This window comes from Phyllobates terribilis, unplaced genomic scaffold (assembly GCF_046119375.1).
Source record: "Phyllobates terribilis strain yellow unplaced genomic scaffold, ASM4611937v1 Scaffold_5__5_contigs__length_657084704, whole genome shotgun sequence".
In the NCBI taxonomy this organism is placed as follows: Eukaryota; Metazoa; Chordata; class Amphibia; order Anura; family Dendrobatidae; genus Phyllobates; species Phyllobates terribilis.
The window spans coordinates 628500096-628521252 of record NW_027362765.1 but is presented as its reverse complement, the minus strand read 5'-3'; the positions used below and the strand labels follow the sequence as shown (position 1 = coordinate 628521252).

Sequence of the window (21157 nt, the reverse complement as noted above, 5' to 3'; positions counted from 1 at the left end):
GTCAACTTTTAACCCTTATAAATTACTAACCCCAAAAATGTTTGCTTTAAAAATTGTGCTGATGTAAAGTAGACATGTGGGAAATGTTATTTATTAACTATTTTGTGTGACATATCTCTCTGATTTAAGGGCGTAAGAATTCAAAGTTTGAAAATAGCAAAATTTTCACCAAATTTCCGCTTTTTTCACAAATAAACGCAAGTCATAAAGAAATTTTACCACCATCATGAAATACCATTTGTCACGAAAATACAATCTCAGAATCAGGGGGATCCGTTGAAGCGTTCCAGAGTTATTACCTCAAACTGACAGTGGTCAGAATTGTAAAATTTGACCAGGTCATGAAGGTGCAAACAGCCTTGGGGGTAAAGAGGTTAAATGGGATTCGGTTTGAATAGTCATTCTGTACTGACAGTTCTTTTAAATGCACCTTCCCACCTACTTGTTACCTCAATCTTCACCCCCTCCTCTTTTTATTGACAGCTCTGGCTTCATAGAGCAAGAGAAGGCTGGAGGTAGATGGGAAACAAGCAGGTGGGAAGGTGCACTTAAATGTTTGGCCCTGTCGTGGTGCACAGAGCACCTGAACTTGGTTTGAACAGTAATTCTGTGCTGACAGTTCCTTTAAATTGCTTTATACATCATTTGTGTGGGGATTAGCAGGCGTCATATGTCTGTGGAAATTCCTTTGAAGCTATCCTTTAAATTATTTGATTAAAAAAGTATTTTTTTTAGAGACCCAACACTCAGTGGGTTAGTAGTTATACAAAATGTGGGTTTTTAGTAGTTACTTTGCGTGTACACAGCAAACTTTTCATAGTGCAGATCATGTAATAGCAACATGTTACCAATTGGATTATAACAATCTAAAAATACTGTTAACCAGTGAGAGCTATTTTTCTTGCATTCAACTTATCATATTGCGGTATCTTTTTTATTACAAATAACCAGTGCTGGCAGGCACATGTACAAATGCATGGTCATTAATGAGTCCAGTTTAATAATATTTTATATTTATTTACATGGCTCTATATATATATTTATAGATATGTATAAAAAAAACAAAACAAACAGGATTCATCTTTCAGTGACATTAGCAATGATGGATCTCACAGAGCCATTCTTTAACATCCTACACAAAGAATGGTATGGGCTCAGCCTGGTAGATATTCTGTCTCGCATCGGTTCAGCCACGTCTTCCTGTAGATGGAGGGCAACCATGCCATTCCCCTTACTGCAATGCTTCATATACACCTTTGCGGAAACTTAATAAAACCTCACATAAAACCCTTGAAGCAAAGACTGAAGGGTAGTTTAGGGCTGTGGAAAGTCCAAGGTGCAGTTTTTCTCATGGACTAGGAGCTGATCTAAAATTTCAAGGAAAAAGAAACAGTTAATGAACAATATAGAGATATGTAATAATAAAATAGTCATGTTACACCTTCATAATAAGATGCCTTAGAGTCTTGGATGGAACTTTATATTTTCTATATGCTGCACCAGTTATAGGATTAGTATGAGAAGAGTAAATTAGGAGAACACGTACTGGACATTTCCTGGAAGAACTATCCCAATGTACAAACTGCTGCATAAGTAAAAGAGCAACCATATCCAGAAATGGTTCATCTAAATCCTGACCTTTGCATCCAGTTATCTGCTACACTCATAGTGAATGCCGGGATGCAGAACTTTTAGGATATTATGTATGATCTTAAAGTGTCAAAACAGCAAAGACCAGTCTCCCACCCCACCCCGTTCCTCTTCTAAAATACAAGCTTCCCTTTTGTGGTATATCTTCTGGTGTGACGATGCAGTATGAAATAGACTGTCCACAACTAGGACAACCTCTTCTTAAATACAATTTTCGCCAATGTAAAATAAAAATAATATATTCTTCTCCCACATATTAGCGCCAGCTCTCCTGTGGCATTGTTCTGCCAAGTGAGCGCTGCAGCCAATCAGTCGTCGCTAATTGGCCGCAATTGTCATACTTCCCTTGGAGGCCTGAAGGAAGTGAGACCTGCAGCCCATTAGAGGCGGCTGATTGTTAAGGCATGTAAATGATGAAGTTAAAGTCATGCGAGCCACCATGCAGGAGGTGAGCTGATATTTTTAGTTTACACTGGGGAGTACAGCACTTAAAAAGGGGTTGTCCAAGTAGTGGACAACATCTTCAATGACAATAAGATGGGCGATCTCTATTGCCCGACTTCTGTCAAGCTGCTTTTCAGTTGTATGCAGTCAATACAGTGTTATAAACCAGACCAGTCTCTCTCAGATTATTCAGGTCTTCATTGTCTATGCGCTGAATGGCCCAGAAGGGGATGTTCTCTAGCACCAAAGGAAAGCAGTTAAAACTTACCCTGTAATCATATAAGATAAAAACCAATTGGCAGAATGTGTACATATTAAAAAAAACATGATGCTTACGCATTTCAGGGTAAAAAAAAACCCTTAATCATTTATTGCATACAGCTCCATACAGCAGGTAAAAAGAAAAAAAAAATTCACCTGAACTTTGACTGCAATTGACTGAGACTCTGATCATCGAGGTAACGTGAAAAGTGCAGCAGAGCGGTGTCCGGAAAGCAGAGGGGCTGCGGTAGGAAGTTGGCTTGGATCTGCAAAAGGCAATGGGCAACTTGGGCAACAAGGGGTGTCCTAAAACACAAAGCATGCAAATGCATTTAAAAAGCAGATGAATGTTTAATTCCTGCTTGTGCAGAGGTTTATACACAGAAACATACATTTTCCTTACAGCTCAGCCATACATTAATTACACAAAGCAGATGGCAGCATATGGACCAAAATTAAAAGGAAAATGGACATGACAGGTTGAGCTGTACAAGTCTGCAAGTTCCAGAAGTTCTTTTTTTATATACTTGCTAGAAATCAGTGACGCTCCTAGTCTAGGAACCAAGTCAAGTGGGCTAGTGGCCCATTACAACCAATCACATTTCAGAGACACCTCAGGAAAAACTACTTATAGAAAAAAAAAACATGTACCTAATGTGATATTCGCACACTCTGATACATGACTAATGTAGCTTTGACATATCTTAGTATGTTTGCTTCTGTATACAGTGAATATTTTCTTTTTCCATCGTTTTGTCTGTCATGTTATGCTCTGCTCATAAGGAAGGTGCAAAAAGCAAAGCCACAATAAGAAGAATTAAAATTCCCCCAAGATTCAAGAAAAAAACACTGCAAAATAAGCAGCAATATTTACATGCTCAGATCTTCAGACCAAAATGCACTACCAGGGTGCAGCAAACTCATAAAGATGGTGGCTACACAAGTGCAAATACTGATGAGACAAGCACTCACAATCTACCATTTCATGGAGGGGGTGACTGCTTAGTATTTGAATTGCACACAAAAAGGCAGATAAATACTGCTGCTTATTTTGCGGTGTTTTTTTCATAAGTGCAATAAGGGTGGAGAACATCAGGTGTATGGATTAAGAAAGCTCCAGGTCATCGCTTCCAGTCTAGCAGAGGCTGTCTGAGCAATAGCGGAAAGACGGATTCCAGGAGTGAGCATGTCTTCTCATCCATTCTCCAGGCTAGCTTTTCACTGTCAATATACCGCAGAACCACCTTACAGCAAAAGAACAGACATCTGTATCTGGAGATGCATCTTGTGTGCCTTAAATGTGTTTCAATACATGCTGGATCTTAAAAAGCCACTGATTCTGAGATATTAACCTGTGTGCTATCTTTATGTTCAAAGATCAATTGAGTCCTAGCAAATATTTTTATTAGATTTCTAAATGAAAAAGTAGATATCAAATCTACCAGTTACACATGCAAAAGGAACCATCTTAACAGCTCTGCATCTGCTGTATATAAACAAATCTCCATTTTTTTTCTTGTGAATAGTCAAGAAATCGTTATGTAGAGGCACATGCCATAAAAAAAAAAAAATTAGGTTACACAAATGTGTTCCCTACTAGACAAGTCTTTGAGGCACTTTAAGCGACAAAGGGAAGTATTCTTGCACACTGGTACAGGGCAGGGTTAACCAGAAAAGATTACAAACGTACAACTTGATGGCGCAAAAGAGATAATCAGCGCTTGTTTATTGGCCTGTTTATCCAAACCTCAAAAAAACAAAAAGATGGAAACAGAAAAAAAACAATAACATAACTACAATATGATCGCTCTGTCCTAAAATGCATCATGTGGTCAACAGCACATTCCCCATTTTCATTGGGCGGTGTCCTGAAAATAAAGTGCGTTTAGGCGGGCAAGTAAGCAGCATAAAAATCGTTAAGAGATAATTGCTCTCATAGATGAGGGAAAAATGTTGTCCAGCTTCCAGTTTATTGAATGGTGAAATGGAGCTGACAGACCAGAACCCACATCACATGCTGTGTATACAAAAAACATAATCAGGCCGAGTGCATGCTCATGCTACGCCGGTCTGGAGAGTAAACAACGCCAAATTCAGGCGCACGCTGCTCAGCGAGTTTGGCACCTCTAGTCATTGGTGTGCACCTCCATGTGCAGTGCCAGAAATGCTACTCCAGTCAGAGACAGAAGTAGCTTTTCTGGGGTAGAAAACGCTGGCAGACTGTTGAATTCAACAGAGGCATAGCCATACCCAGACTCCTCCCCAGCGTCACGCATATTTGGCAGAGTTGACGTACAAAGTCATGAAAATGCCAGAATCCTTAAGCAACTGCAGGTCGTGCAAACATTTTGTGACTTTTACGATACTTATGGTATAAAAGCTTTGAAGATTCGGACACATGGTCTTGTAGAGGAGATACATTTAATTATCAGGTGATACAACAACATACCAGAGAGATTGGTTCAGTGCGGTAGGACATTCAGAGCTCATCAACTCTTCACCTCGGTCAAGAATCTGGCAAAGGAGGGTCAAGCCGAGCTGTGGGGTAATAAGCACAATACAAGAGCAAGTTGTGATGTTACTATACTAATAAAAGCAATAGTTAAACACTTTTCTCAAGTAGATTCAACATGTAGGCACCTTATCATAAGGAAAAGTGCCTAGTCTTCTACTGTCGAGGAGTCTTTCTCCTGCACTCATGGCAGAAAGCATAGCCCATCTAGTTTTAGCAGAATGCATGGAGATTGAGCGTGCACATTACTGATAAAATCATCTGGTTTCCTAGAGTGTGCCTGAAGTCTGTTTTACCCCATATCCATTTAATAAAAATTGACCACAGATGCAGGATGAATTCTTGGTAGGACACCAGGTATATTTCTTTTAATACATTCTGAAGTATTCCAATAGATCAAAACCTACTAGAATTAACTTATTTGGTTGTTACTATATATGTGAAAGTTAGGCTGTGTGCCCACATAGCGTTTTTCAAGCGTATATGCTGCGGAATTTCCGCAGCGTAAACGCTTGAAAAACGCATGTATATCCGCACCCCATGGTCCCCAATGGCATTCCGCAATGTCAATGCCCATGCTGCGGATTTTTCCGCAGCGTATATGCTGCGGTCAAAAATCCGCAGCATGTTCATTAATTTTGCGGAAGCGCAGCGGAATCAATGTGCGGATGGTACCCAAGTCTGGATGAGAGGAGACTCTCATCCAGACCTGGGTACCAAAGAACCTGTAAAAAAAATAAAGTTTATACTTATCTTCTGATGTTTTCCCTCCGTCGCGTTGTTGTCTGAAGAACCTGCCACATCATTGAGTCATGTGACCCACCACATGACTCAATGACGTCACCGCAGGTCCTGCACACAACAGAGTGAGCCGCTCAAGACTCCGGACGGGGCAGAGAATGCATCAGAAGGTGAGTATAAACTTTATTTTTTTATTTTTTACCATTCTGAACAAGTTGTCAAGCACTTTTCCAAGTGATGCTTGGAGAAGTGCTTGATATCCCGCATGCGGAAATGCATGCAAAGACGCCTCACAAACGCTTCTACCTGGCGGGAAAACCGCATGTAATATCCGCATGCGATTTTCCCGCCAGGGAGAAGCGTAAAAAATATGCTTCAGGTCCGCAACGTGGGCACATAGCCTTAATGGATATTTTATCCCAACTAGGAATCTGTATAGCCTGTAAATTGTATCAAATTGTCTAAAGGGATAGGGATACTAACGACTGCTTACAACGCATGCAATCGTTTGACTTACCCGATATCACCTTATGTGGTTTGGACATGAAAGGGAACCAGTCAGCAGGATTCTGCTAAGTAAACTACAAGCATTGTCATGTTGTCGCTGTTGCACTGATTAAAATGATACCTGAGGTAAAGAAATCAGTCTTGTGGTTCTTATGTGGCCAGAAAGGGAGAGCGGCGCGGCCAGAGTGGGAGAGCGGCGCAGCCAGAGTGGGAGAGCGGCGCAGCCAGAGTGGGAGAGCGGCGCAGCCAGAGTGGGAGAGCGGCGCAGCCAGAGTGGGAGAGCGGCGCAGCCAGAGTGGGAGAGCGGCGCGGCCAGAGTGGGAGAGCGGCGCGGCCAGAGAGGGAGAGCGGCGCGGCCAGAGAGGGAGAGCGGCGCGGCCAGAGAGGGAGAGCGGCGCGGCCAGAGAGGGAGAGCGGCGCGGCCAGAGAGGGAGAGCGGCGCGGCCAGAGAGGGAGAGCAGCGCGGCCAGAGAGAGATCTGTCTTTCTATCTGGCTATCTGTTTCTATGATGAGGAACATTCTTGTGCTTCCAGGCGGGCCTGTCTTTTCTTGCAGATCTGGCCTAGAGCACTGAGATAAGACCCTGCCTACAGTCCCATCCCAAAGCATGAGAATCTCATTAACTCAAAACTGGAAACACTGATTATACAAGAACCACAAGGATTTGTTCACCTCAGGTATCATATTAATCAGTGCAGCAGCCTCAACATGACAATGCCTGTAGTTTACTTAGCAAAATCCTGCTGACAGGTTCTCTTTAAGAGACTGTATACGAATATTTCCAACAATGAAGGAATGACCTCTGTCAGACAAAACTGGTGTAAAAATCACACACTGCGCAATATAAAAAAAAAAAAAATGTTGCTTCCTGATGCCACTTATACAGATCACCCTGACAAAGAATTGCTTTCAATGTGGGTGTGAATATTACTTGAGACAGTAGAGAACTTTGATTGTGTCCTCTGTGGCATTAAGTTTTACAGTTTCTTCATGTTCTTTTCGGAATCCAATTTACAAGTGATAATGAATGGTCTCGTAACATATGTGGCCTCGTTATATGAAATGATATTTTCATCCTTTGGAGTGGAATCATGCATAATTTTATGTTCGGCCGTCAAAAAACACGGTAGAAGAAAGGGACGCAAACACCGTACTACCATCAGATAGGTTACTACGGAGTCAGAGCAAACGACAATGAATGTTATAAATCTGTCATCTCATCAACTGTCAACTGCTGAGCATAGTCTTCTCTCTAGGGGAATGAATTTTGCTCCTTTTGATCATAGACTGGATATTTTCAATACTGTTAAGGATATAAACAAATTCATTCGGGATTTAACCATCAAAAAACACTTTTGGTCCGAAGAGCCTGAGGTTATAAACCTTTCTTTAATCATTACCAATGATTTTAAGAATCTTGATTTTTGTGAACAACAGGCTTTATTTCATCTAAAATAATTAAATCCCTCTCAGAATGTCTCTCTGACCAATAGAGTGACTGATTTTTTTTTTTTTTTTTTTTTTACAAAGAATCCGGATTTTTATCCAGTTCAATGTAGAACATCTGCAATGGATAGATTCCAGGATATTGTTACCAGAGATCTAAATAATCTCTGTGAAACATCTATTCAGAAGAAAAGACCTAATTTAACCAAAGATGAAAGTATTGCATTGAAAAACCTAATGAAAAATAAAAATCTGGTTATAAGAATGTCTGATAAGGGCGGCTCTGTAGTGGTCATGAATGATATTGATTATGTGGCTGCTATAGAGTCGCACTTACAGGACAAAAAAAACTTATTTACCACTTCCTAGTGACCCTACTTTATTTTTCAGAGAAAAAACTAAAAAAGTAATTGATGAAAGTTTTTCTTTGGGTATACTGACAAAAAAAGAAACGAAATTCCTTGAGGTAAAATCACCCATTATTCCTATCATCCATGAGCTGCCTAAAACACAAACCGTTATCACCTATTTGCATAAGACCAATAGTGTCAGGAATAGGCTCATTAAATGAGCATTTGGCCGCATGGCTAGATAGTGCCTTACAATCATTGGTACAAAGAATACCGGGTTTTTTACAGGATTCTCGTGATGTCTTGCGTATGCTTCAAGATTTCAAATGGTCCCACAGATACACCTGGGTTTCTTGTGATGTTTCTTCTCTTTACACCAGCATTCCCCAACACACAGCTATTATGACTGTCCAATACCACCTGGACAGGTACAGTTCTTACACACCTGAACTTACAGAGTATATAGAAAATGTGCTCTCATTTCTACTCCACCATAATTATTTTATGTTTAATGGAAAGTTCTTTTCGCAAATTAGCGGAGTGGCGATGGGAGCCAAATTCTCACCATCCGTAGACAATTTGACTATGGCATGGTGGGAAGAGTGTTTTATGTATACTATCCATAATCCATTCACATCTTCAATAAAACTATATGCTAGGTATATAGATGATATGATCATTGTCTGGGAGGGGGCGGTATCAGAGATTCCAAATTTCATCTCTTACCTTAATGACAACCAGTTTAACATGCATTTCACACAGTCATCATGGTGAAAAAATGGTATGCCTGGATTTGGAACTTATTGGTGTCAATAATTGCACAATTGTAACTAAAACCTACAGAAAACCTTCAGCAGATAATACAGTTTTGGATGCTCATTCATTCCACCCTTTTCATGTTACTAAAGCTGTTCCTGTGGGTGAATTTATTAGAGCTAAGTGGAATTGCAGCTCTAGTGCCAGCTTTGACACAGAATCCAGGACTATCAGACAGCGCCTTTCTGATCGACACTGTCCCAATTGGAGCTTAAACAGGGCACAACAGATTGCAAACACTAGGAATAGGACGGACTTAATTAATAAAACTAGGATGACATCAAATAAAAAAAAACAGCTTGCCAGTTTTGGTTCTTAGGCTGTGTGCTCACGATGCGTTTTTCAAGTGTTTACGCTGTGAAATTTCCGCAGCGCAAACGCTTGGGAAACGCTTGGTAAACCTTCCCCCATAGTCTCCAATGCAATTCCGCACTTTCAATGTCCATGCTGCGGATTTTTCCATGGCGTTTATGCTACACTCAAAAATCCGAAGCATGTCCATTAATTTGGCGGAAGTGCTGCGTTTTCGCCGCCATTGATTTGCATTAGAACGCGCCAATTCCGCAAGACTGCATCTGTACTTGCGTAATTAGCGCGTTCTAATGTGCGGATGGTACCCGGGTGTGGAGGACAGTAGACTCTCCTCCACACCCAGGTACCATAAAAAAAAAAAGAATAAAATAAAAAATAGATTATATTCACCTTCCGACGGCCCCCGGACTCCTTCCCTGTGCTTGCCTACAGATCGCGCAGGACTGAAGGACCTGCGCTGATGTCACAGTCATGTGACGTCAGGTCTTTTCAGTACAGCATACTGAGATCTGACGGCAGCCAGGACAGGAGCGCAGCAAGCCTGCAGGGGCCATCGGAAGGTAAGTATTGGTTTATTTTTTACCACTTTACCACTCTCTCGGGTCACACTATATAAATCCATGCCGTTTGCATGGATTCATATAGTGTGACCTAGTTGTCACAAGCACTTTCCAAGTGATGCTAATCGCTTGGAAAGCGCTTGTCAATCCGCATGCGGAAATGCATGTGAATAACGCTTCATTTCCGCATCTCCCTGGCAGGAAAACGCATGTACAATCCGCATGCGTTTTTTTCTGCTAGGGAGATGCAGAAACGCTCATTTCTGCATCGTGGGCACATAGCCTTAATCATAGTGCGATGCAATCTACACATTTTGCAAGATGATCCAGTCATTACAAACATCTTAAAAGACGGAGTGAGAATAGTACCAAGGAAAGCAAAAACGCTAGGAAATGTATTATCACCTAGTTTGCACGTTAACCATCACAAAAAACCCACATCTCAAACATGGTCATCATTAAAAAGTTATTTTAAGTGTGGACAAACTCCGTGCAAAACCTGCACAGTGTCGTTTAAAACCAATCATTTTTACAATTGCGAGTGAAAAATTCAGTATAAAAAGCTTCTTCAACTGCAATAGTGATCACGTAGTTTATGTTGTGGAATGCACAATCTGTAACCTCAAATATGTTGGTTCAACTATCCGTAAGCTCAAATTTAGAATCAGGGAGCACCTTTATGACATTGAAGAGCCTCCAGATAGGAACATCTCTAATATCTCAAAACATTTTGTGGAATGTCAAAATCGCAGTAAAATTGGTCTGCGTGTATACGCGATAGAACAAATACCGAAACATGTAAAAGGCGGTAGTCATACGGATGCGGTTCGCAACAAAGAAGCTTTCTGGATATTTTCTCTGAACACATTCTCCATCAGGGCTTAATCTCAGACGCGAAATTATGTTACATTACTAAAAGCATAATATTGAGCCCTGAAAGGAAAGAGAGAAAGGAGAAAAAAGAGAATTTTTTTTCTATTTTTCTATTTATATTTTTTTATTTATTCATTTTTCTCTCAATACATATGCTCCATTAGGGCTTAATCTCAGATGAGGAATTATGTTATACTATAAAAAGCGTAATACGGAGTCCAAAGGGAAAAAGACAAAGAAAAAGGATAAAACAAAAAAAAAATGTTTTAATTTTTTTTTATATAGAGTTTTCTGCAGTTAATGTTTATTAAACATTTATTCGTGCACATATTTATTGTCTGCAGGTTTTGTGTCGCCCCCCTCCCTTTTTCACTCTTATTTATATTTTCTGCCTTTACTTGTACAAGTTTTCTCTAGGACTCTCTCATATGCATACATGATAAGTACATAGTTGTTCATATGTATTGTATTACATATATTTCTTATTCAGGTTTTCCAGGGTACATTTTTTGTTTTGTTTCCACCTTTTCTTTTCATATATTCAGTCTAGTCTTCTCTGATTGGTATTTTCTTGATTGTTTTCATATGTTTTTTGTATCCATGATTGTTAGTATACTCAAGTCCAGTTCAGAATATTTTTTTCATGGCCAGTGTTCAAGAGTTTCTCATTCGAAACGCGTATGGCATTTTTTATACACACCACCCCATAATATATGCTTTGTCATCTGAGATGTCCATTTTTTCTCTTTTCTACAAATTTTTAAAAGGATTTGCCAATAAAGATTGTTGAATTTTAATTAATTAATTGTGTTGAGCTGGTCCATCTTCACTTCCTCATTGACCCAGGCGCTGTGCAGCAGCGAGGATGCAGTGCTACATGCCAGACTGGGATTACATCTCAGGGGTGAGCTGAAATTTTCTCTTTATTCACAATTTTATGTTCGCACATTATCTAAATGATAAATATCCGTTGAAATCCAATCTAAAGGCCAATGAGAAAGTTATGCACTTTCTGGATGTTGAAGCGAGAGCATGTGAACTGGGATAGGCTATGGTCAAACGATCAGTATTTGGTGAGTTTTATACCTCCGTATTTGTGAGCCAAAATCAGGAGTGGAACAATTGGAGGAAAAGTATAATAGAAACACGTCACCTCTTCGGTATTTTTCACCCACTCCTGGTTTGGGCTTAACTGGCATTTCCAGTAGCTCCAAGACACAGAGTAAAGAACAGGAGACATTTTTTATACCCACAAATGACTGCCACACTCAGACAATTATGAATACTATAGTGGTGCTTGAAAGTTTGTAAGCATTCACAATTTTCCATATTTCTAAATAACCTTGACCATCACATTTTATAAAAAGTCCTAAAAGTAAATCCAGTGAATCAAATCAATAAAGAGTAATAAAAAAAATCACTCATTTTTTAAATGACGAGAATGATCCAATATCACAATGCTGGTTAGTGGCAAAAGTATGTGAACCTTTGTTTTCAGTATCTGATGTGACCCCCTTGAGCAGCAATAACTGCATCTAAACGTTTCCAGTAATTATTGATTAGTCTTGCACATCAGCTTGGAGGAATTTTACCCCATTCCTCCCTAAAAAAAAAACAGCTTAAAATCTTATGTTGGTCGGTTTTCTTCAATGAATTGCTTGTTTAACCCCTTTACCCCTGAGGGTGGTTTGCCCGTTAATGACCAGGCCAATTTTTACAATTCTGACCACTGTCACTTTATGAGGTAATTACTCTGGAACGCTTCAACGGATCCCACTGATTCTGAGATTGTTTTTTCGTGTACATATTGTACTTCATGATTGTGATAAAATTTCTTCGATATGATACTTTGTGAAAAAAATCGAAAATTTTGCAAACATTTTGTATGCAAATTGCCTCTTCAGAGAAAAAGAGAACTTGAACTCTATAGCGCCACCTACGGGAAGCAGCAATCCTACAAGTCACAATCGACCCTTTAACGAGTCGTGCAATATGACTTAGGATAATACCCAAATCAGAATCTCAATTTGCAGACACGGTGTTTCGGGCTGTTGGCCTTAGTCAGTGCAAAGTATGAGAACGGATTTGGCTAGGTGAGAGGCTCTGGACTGAGGTCTAAGGGGTAACGTTTCTCCTTGTGGAGAGTGACACCGGCTCTGGCATGCCAAGGTTTGAAATTTTCAAACTTTAGATTTTCTTGCCCTTAAATCAGAGAGATGTGTCACACAAAATAGTTAATAAATAACATTTTCGACATGTTTACTTTACATCAGAACAATTTTGGAGCCAAAATTTTTTGGGGTTAGGAAGTTAAGGGTTAAAAGTTGACCAGCAATTTCTCATTTTTCCCAACAACATTTACAAAGCCATTTTTTGTAGGGACCACATCACTTTTGAAGTGACTTTGAGAGGCCTTTATGCCAGAAAATACCCAAAAGTGACACCATTCTAAAAATTGCACCCCTCAAGGTGCTCAAAAACGGTAATTAGATTTACCAGTAATTATATTTCCAAGAGTTCATCCTGCCAGCACCATGAAGGACGTCCTTCTTATCCTTTCAGGGACAGGAAACATTGAGAGGTTGAAAGCCCTCCCCTTCCTCCACCCCTCAGTGCATTTCTAAGTACAATACCTGGATGGATGCAACAAAATTTATTATTACTCTATATACCAATGTTACTTCACATTGGACACAAACAAGTAAGGGAGGGAAACTAACTATGCTGTCAGGATGGACTCCTGGAAATATAATTACCGGTAAGTCTAATTACCGCTTTCCAGGACAACCCCCTGACAGCACCATGGAGAATACCAAAGTATTGAGTTAGTGTGGGACTACCGCATGGAGAACCTTTCTACCAAATGCCGTTCTCTGACCAGCTAACACATCTAGTTTATAATGTTTAGAGAATGTACTTAAAGCTTGACCATGTTTCAGCAGTACATATCTGCTCCACCAAGGCCCCACCTTCTCAGCCCATGAAGTGGCCATTGGTCGGGTTGAATGGGCTTCTCAAACCATTCCAGAGGGACCTTCTCTTGTGCTGTATAGGCCAGACCTATCGTCAACCTAATCCATTTAGCAATAGTCTTTTTAGCAGCCCCTATTCCCCGCCCCCCCATATTGGATAAACAGGTTGTGATAAGGTCTCCAATTCTGAGTGGCTTCTAAATAAGAGATGACTGCCTGACTGACGTCCAGGGAATGCAAAAAAAAACAAAAAAAAAACAAAAACTGATTTTTAGGATATTGCAATTCTCCCACTCTTTTAGCCATTGTAATTGCTACTAGAAAAGCAGTTTTAAAAGCGAGCCTGCCAATGCTCAACTTCTTGGCTGGTTTGTATGGGTGTTTGCATAGAGCATTTAGGTTGAGGTCCCAAGGTGGAAAGATTTCTTCACCCAGGGTTTTAACCTCTGAACCGCCCTGGAAAATCTAGCTATCCAGGGATTAGCTGCCAATTGAGTGTCCAAGAACGTGCTTAGGGCCGAAAGTTGGACTCTCAGCGTACTTGGCTTTAATCCTTTGTTAAATCCTGCTTGTAAGAAATCTAAGACTTTTGGAATACTGAGGTTAGAAATATCAATTGTTACATCTCCGTATTTCAAACAGAACCTCTTCCAGATCTTATATGTGGCTGAGGAGAAGGGTTTACGACTGGCCTGTAAGGCCGTAATCACTTGATCAGAAAACCCCCGGGACCTCAGGATCTGCCTCTCCTGCCTCTCTGAATCCATGCTGAAAGATGTAATTTGTCCACATTTTGGCAAAAAAAAAAAAAAAGGACCCTGATGAAGAAGGTCCCTTCTCAAGGAAGCAGGGCCAGCCTCTCCAGCGCCACTTCCGCCAAGAGAGGAAACCAGCTCTTCTTCAGCCAAAAGGGAACTATCAATATTATTCTTGCCTGATGATCCTGCACCTTTCTTAACACTCTTGGAATTAAGTGTGGGAATGCATATAACAGGCCCTCGTTCCATTGCTGGGATAAAGCATCTATCCCCTCTGGACTGTACTGGGGATTCAGGGAATAGAATTTCCTGACTTCTGTATTTTTGCTTGTCGCAAAAAAAGGTCTAATTGGGGGGTACCCCAATGACTGGTCAGACGGAAAAAAAACTGCATATTTAGTTCCCATTCTGTGAGACAGATCTTCCGCATGCTTAGGAAGTCTGCCACCTGATTTTTGGCCCCCCTCTAGGTGGACAGCGGATATAAGACCATCTTTCCCACTCAAAGAAACATTTTTGTACCGAGACCCTGAAGTAGAGAATGTTTTGGCCTTCCTTGGTGACGTAGAAAAGCCACTGTCATTGTGTTGTCCGACAGGACCTTCACATGTTTGTTTTTTTTATTAGTGGATGGGCTTCCCATACAGCTTGAAGTTCCCAGTAATTCGAGGATCTTGTGCAAATTTCTGGTGACCAGATCCCCTGAAAAAACCTCTCTTCTATGTGGGCGCCCCAACCCGACTGACTCATGGCGGTGGTAATTACTACAGACAGGGAAGGGATCCAAGCTGCCCCCACCTGGAGATTTTGGAAAAGTCCACCCTGACGGCACCCGACACAGAATGCAGGCAGTCATCAATCCAAGGATCCTCACTGCACTTCTGATAGAGCAACGACTCCTTGAGAACTGATCTCTCTTTTCTTAATGATTTCTGTGCCACTAGGGGCAAAAATGAGATTCTTGAGAGAGTCTAAGGTAACCACCAAAAAGACCTTTCTGGGCCCGGGATCTAGATCCGATTTGTCCCAATTAGCCAACCTAGTCTTTGAAGAGTAGAAACAGAAACCTTTATGTGATCTAGAAGCTCCTGATGAGAACCCGCCAACAGAAGGAAATCGTCGAGGTATGAAAGCAAGATAATCCCTGTATGTCTTAAGTGGGCTACAATTTCCACTACCAGTTTTGTAAAAAAAAAACCCGGAGCTGAGGCTAGACCGAAGGGAAGACGAAACAACTGGAAATGATGAATTTGCTCCCTGGATCTTATGGCGAACCGGGGATATCTTTGATAATCCTGATGAAATGGGATCATGGCACATCTTTTCAGCTTCTCCGTATTTTCCTTATTCTTTTTTACCTGTTATTGATGGGTTAGTGGGACCCCTGTCTTATAAAACAGAGGGACACATCTTATTTAGGAGGGGTGGGGACCTTATGACCATAAGTACTGCAAAATTCAATCCCCCTCACGAGGGTGTTACTATCTACCTCCATTCACGTGTACCACAGGCAGCTCTGATAGGGTCTGTTTTGCCAGAATCCTCCATTTTAGACTGTCTCCAGCTCAGCGGGACAAATCAGATACAGCAACTTCCTTATCTACTACATGTCTGGCGATTTCTCTGCTTCATGCGTTCCATCCTGGAACGCACGCCGACTGTACCTTTAAATTTTTCAAAAAGAGCGCGGCCGGAAATAGTCACCGGAGTTGCGTCCAGAAACTGGATCCGGGTCTTCGGCGTGCAGGAGGGTTGCGCCAAAGCCAAGAGACCTCGCTGGAGGGAAGTGGCTCGGAAACCAGGAGCAGCACTACACTGGCTGAGGAATCCCCCCTTTAGGGGGGGAGGGTGTCGGCTGCGGACCTCTTGACAGGGAAAGAGAGAAGCTGGGCCGCCCGATCCTCCTGAGTCCGCTATATTTTGAAGCAGAGGCACAATGATGCACTATGAAGCACAGATGCACTATGAGGCATAAGGGTGCTCAATGAAGCACTATGAAGCAAAGCAGCACAATGATGCACTATGATGCACAATGACGCAGCACAGAGGCACAATGACGCAGCACAGAGGCACAATGACGCAGCACAGAGGCACAATGACGCAGCACAGAGGCACAATGACGCAGCACAGAGGCACAATGACGCAGCACAGAGGCACAATGACGCAGCACAGAGGCACAATGACGCAGCACAGAGGCACAATGACGCAGCACAGAGGCACAATGACGCAGCACAGAGGCACAATGACGCAGTAGAGGCACTAGTCATGCTTGAAAGCTAGACAAGAGGCCAAACTCAGAGTTACATGCCAGAGAGTAATTCAACTGAACTCAGGATAAACCTCCACCTTGAGTAGTACATCTCAATTGTCTGACTAGCCCCACCTGAAGGAGCTAATTAATGAGGCGCAACTGGAGGGCAACCTTCACAGAGACAATGTGCAGTATTAACACCCTGAGTCCTCCTTTGGATGGAGTAGCTAGTCTGCAGCACTTATTTATTCAAAAAATAAGAAAACACGCTCAGCATAAGTCAGACTCTGAAGCCCAATCATGAGGCCCTGTGGAGCCATGACATGCGACAAACTGGAGTCAAATCATAAGATGTAGCCCAGACATGAGGTCTAACTTTAACCTAGAGGTCTGAGGCCTAGCTGCGTATCTGAAATCAAACCTCAGAATATGAGGCTCAAAGCCCAGCTTCGGCATATGGCTTGCATCACCCCAGAGGCCTAGCCCTTTCAAATGATATTACACCGTGCACTTACCTGTGCTGGCTCCACACCCGTTACAGGAACAGGGGGAGCTGGTAAAGAAGAGAGCTCACCATGGAGGGAAGCGGTGTCACATCAGCAATGCAGCATTACTTCACATGAAGCATAGGCTGGTTCAAATTTCGCGCCCTGCCTCGCGCACACTCCCCTGACACCACCAGAGGTGCGTGCACACTGGGCCGGAACGCATGCAGGAGGCAGGAGCCGGAGTCGAGAGCCCTCGCAGGAGGGAAGCGGCTCCAAAGCCAGGAGCAGCGCTACAATGGCTGGGCTGAGGAACCCCCATTCGGGGGGTGTCCGCTGTCAACCTCTTGACAGAGAAGCTGAGCCGCCCGATCCTCTGAGCCCGTTAGCATGTATGATCCCCTGCACTTCTCTTCTTCCTCTCTGTTCCTATCCTCACAGGGACAGGAATAAACACTGAGGGGTGGAGGAAGGGGAGAGTTTTTAACCTCTCAGTGTTTCCTGTCCCTGAAAAGATAAGAAGAATGTCCTCCATTGTGCTGTGAGGGGGATGTCCTGGAAACCACATTTAAGAAGTTTATTAACCCTTCAGGTGCTTCACAGGAATTTTTGGAATGGGGAAGAAAACAAACATTTAACTTTTTTTTTTTACAAAAATGTTACTTTAGACCCAATTTTTTTTTATTTTCGCAAGGGTAACATGAAAAGAGGGATTTTTGGTACTTACCGTAAAATCTCTCTTTCTTGGAGCCTTCATTGGGGAACACAGGTAACTAACTATAGGACGTCCAAAAGCAGTCCCAAAAGGAAGGGGGGGGGCGCGACATGAATTCTGCGCTTATCAGGTCGGGCGATCGGTGCCTGCAGCATTTTTCTACCTAGTCCGATGTCCGCTGAGGAGCAGGTATGAACTTTATAGAATTTTGTAAAAGGTATGGAGAGACGACCAGGTAGCTGCCTTGCAAACCTACGTGGCCGATGCCTGGTGTCGTACAGCCAAGGAAGCTCCCACTGCCCAGGTAGAGTGGGCCCTTACGTCCGGAGGGGGTAGTTTGCCCTTTGTTCTATAAGCTTCCAGGACCGTCGAGCGAATCCAATGAGAGATCGTGAATTTATGAAGCAGGGAGCCCTTTGCAAAGGCCTTCAGGGACGACGAATGGCGAGTCAGAATGCCTAAAGGAAGCAGACCTTGAGAGGTAGCAACGTAAATCCCTGACCAAGTCCACGCTATGCAGAGCCTTTTCAAGAGGATGTGTGGGAGAAGGACTAAAGGATGGCAGGACGATGTTCTCATTTAGGTGAAAGGCAGAGACCACCTTGGGTAAGAAGGAAGGTACGGGTCTAAGAACCGCCTTGTCCTGATGGATGACGAGAACGGGGCACGACAGGAAAGAGCTGCCAGCTCAGTGACTCTTCTAATGGATGTGATGGCTAGTAGGAATGCGACCTTCCAGGAAAGAAAGGATGTGGTAATTTTCTGGATAGGTTCGAAGGGGGGTGCCTGAAGGGCTCCTAACACCAGATTGAGATACCAAGGATCTACTGGATGGCAGTACGGTGGAGCTAGGTGGGCCACTCCTTGTAGGAACTTCTTAACTTGAGGCCTAGATGCTAGATTACGTTGAAACAGTATGGGAGGATAGGCAGGAAAAGGACATGGGAGCTGATTGGTTGTCTTCGCACCATCGAATAAAGGACTTCCAGGTACGATGATAAATACGAGCTGAAGCAGGTTTTCTTGAGCTGATCAAGGCCTGTATGACCTGAGGGGAGAAACCCGCTTCTTTCAGCACCGCGGCTTCAACAGCCGTACCGTTAAATTGAGATACTGAGAATTAGGGTGGCAGAGTGGACCCTGAGAGAGCAGATCTGCTCGCTCTGAAAGCTTCCAGGGTAAATCTGATAGTAGATTGACCAGTTCCGGATACCAGGCCCTTCTTGGCCAGTATGAGGCCCATGAGAAGAAACAGAACTCCTTCCAGCTTGATCTTCTTGATAATTCTGGGGATCAACAGGAGGGGTGGAAAGAGATAAGGTAGGCGGAACTGAGCCCACGGGATGAATAGGGAGTCGCAAGAGCTAGCTTGAGGGTCTCGAGACCTGGTTACGAAGTGAGGGACCTTGCGATTCACCCGTGGCGCCATTAGAGCGACGTCGGGGGTGCCCCACCTTTGACAAATCTGACTGAACGCTTCTGGGTGTAGAGACCACTCGCCTGAGGACAGGTTCTGTCGACTTAGGAAGTCTGCGGCCCAGTTTTCCAACCCTTGTATGTGAACTGCTGATATTGCTGGCACATGACGTTCAGCCCAGAGGAGGATCCGTGAGACTTCTGAGTGGACGGACCTGCTTCGAGTGCCGCCCTGATCATTTATGTAAGCCACGGCCATGGCGTTGTCTGACTGGATCCGGACTGGTTGTCCCACCAGAAGGTCCTGCCAATGGAGGAGAGAGCGGTCGATGGCCCTGATTTCCAGCAGGTTGATGGGAAGGGATGCTTCTAGGACGTTCCAGCACCCCTGAACCATATGGTGAAGGAAGACCGCTCCCCATCCGAGGAGGCTGGTGTCCATCGTGATTACTAGCCATCTGAGAGGGAGGAAGGATCTCCCTCGGCGGATGGAGGGGGAAAAGGGTCCACCAAGTGAAGGATTGTATGACTCGGTGAGGCAGGAGAATGGGACGATCTAGGGAGGAAGTTTTCCTATCCCATGCTGACAGGAGGGCTAGCTGGAGTGGGCGGGTCTGAAACTGGCCAAATGGGATGGCTTCCATGGCCGTGACCATCTTTCCCAGGACTCGCATGCAGAGTCGCAGAGGTAGATGGGAAAGGCGTGTTAGGAGACGGATGTCCCGTCCGAGATCCGTGATCTTGTCCTCTGGGAGGAGAATCTTGGCACGTGAGGTGTCGAACGTCATGCCTAGCAAGGTCAGACGCTGGGAAGGGGTTAAGGAGGACTTGTCCTTGTTCACTATCCAGCCGAGACAAGAGAGAGTGTTGAGAGATCTGGAGGCTCCGATAGCAATCCTTGATTAATAGTTTGTCCAAATAAGGAATGATGAGGATTCCCTTGGAGCAGAGGATGGCCATGACGGTTGGCATCATCTTGGTGAACACTCTGGGGGCCGAAGCTAAGCCGAATGGAAGAGCTGTAAACTGATAATGATTGCTTAGGGTCGCAAATCGAAGAAACCTTTGATGAGACTGGCAAATTGGAATGTGGAGGTAGGCATCTTGAATGTCCACTGAGGAGAGGAACTCCTTGGGTTCCATGGATGAGATCACCAAGCGGAGAGATTCAATCCTGAAGTGGCGGAGTCGCGCCTGGCAGTTTAGGAGCTTGAGGTCCAAGATCAGAGGGAGAGATCCATCCTTCTTTGGGACTATGAATAGGTTGGAATAAAAACTCTTGAAGCGTTGTTCTGAGGTGTCAGGTATTCCACAGTGACGACACCGGGGAGATCAGCAATATGTCGCCGTTGCGGTCACGCGGTCAGTATTTCGCCCGGAATTGCGAGCACACGATCCAGACTACTCACTCCTTAGGCATCGGTAAGCGATCAGTGAGCGTATGGAGTCACACCTCGGTATTCTAACGCATGGAATATGTGTTTACGCCCTCCTCCATCGTCACTGTCGGCTTCACGATAGCCCAATTGTTATTATTATTCGCTGCCACCACCGTCCAGACTTGAAATATAATAAAGGCCCGGGCGGACGCCTGAGTTTTGGTAGCGTATATGGCTTCGGGGGAGGGAACAATTACAGGACAAAAGAAACAGAACTATTAAGTTTTATATTAATCCAAAAGGGAGGCAGTGTTTAGAAAAAATATATACAAGGTTGTTACAAAGGAGACATTAAAATACATAAGCAGTTACACAAATAAAACAGGATAAAAAGGAGAAACTTACTTACACTATAAAAGATCGCTGCGACGATTCATTATAGGTGGAGGGGAGACGCTCCGCTTAAACAGTCATTGAACAGGTTCCTCCGCTATGCTAGACATATACTCCAGGGCAAAGAACATTGATCAATCTTCCTTCGGCTCTCTTATGCCTAAGGTGAAGATCAGCCAACACACCCCTTGTGATGACATAATGTGGGATCAGGCTCCACTCCTCAAATGTATTAAAAACCTGTTTTTTGGGATCTTATCGCTCGTTGATACCAGAAGCCCAAAAGTGGTATCATATTTTCTATTATGATTTTAC

At 43.2% G+C, this 21157-nt stretch overlaps 1 protein-coding gene across 2 annotated transcripts in view; it reads right to left on the bottom strand.

Moving 5' to 3' along the window:
* Window positions 1-996: 996 nt before the first annotated feature.
* Window positions 997-21157, bottom strand: part of PATL1 (PAT1 homolog 1, processing body mRNA decay factor) — a 166418-nt gene continuing 146257 nt past the window's right edge. For both annotated transcript variants that reach the window (XM_073686135.1, XM_073686136.1), the window contains 3 exons: window positions 4805-4893; window positions 2512-2661; window positions 997-1367 (listed from right to left, as the gene is read on the bottom strand). In XM_073686135.1, coding sequence (XP_073542236.1) covers window positions 1349-1367; window positions 2512-2661; window positions 4805-4893 — 258 coding nt within the window. In that variant the 3' untranslated portion in view covers window positions 997-1348. The remainder of the gene's footprint in view (window positions 1368-2511; window positions 2662-4804; window positions 4894-21157) is intronic.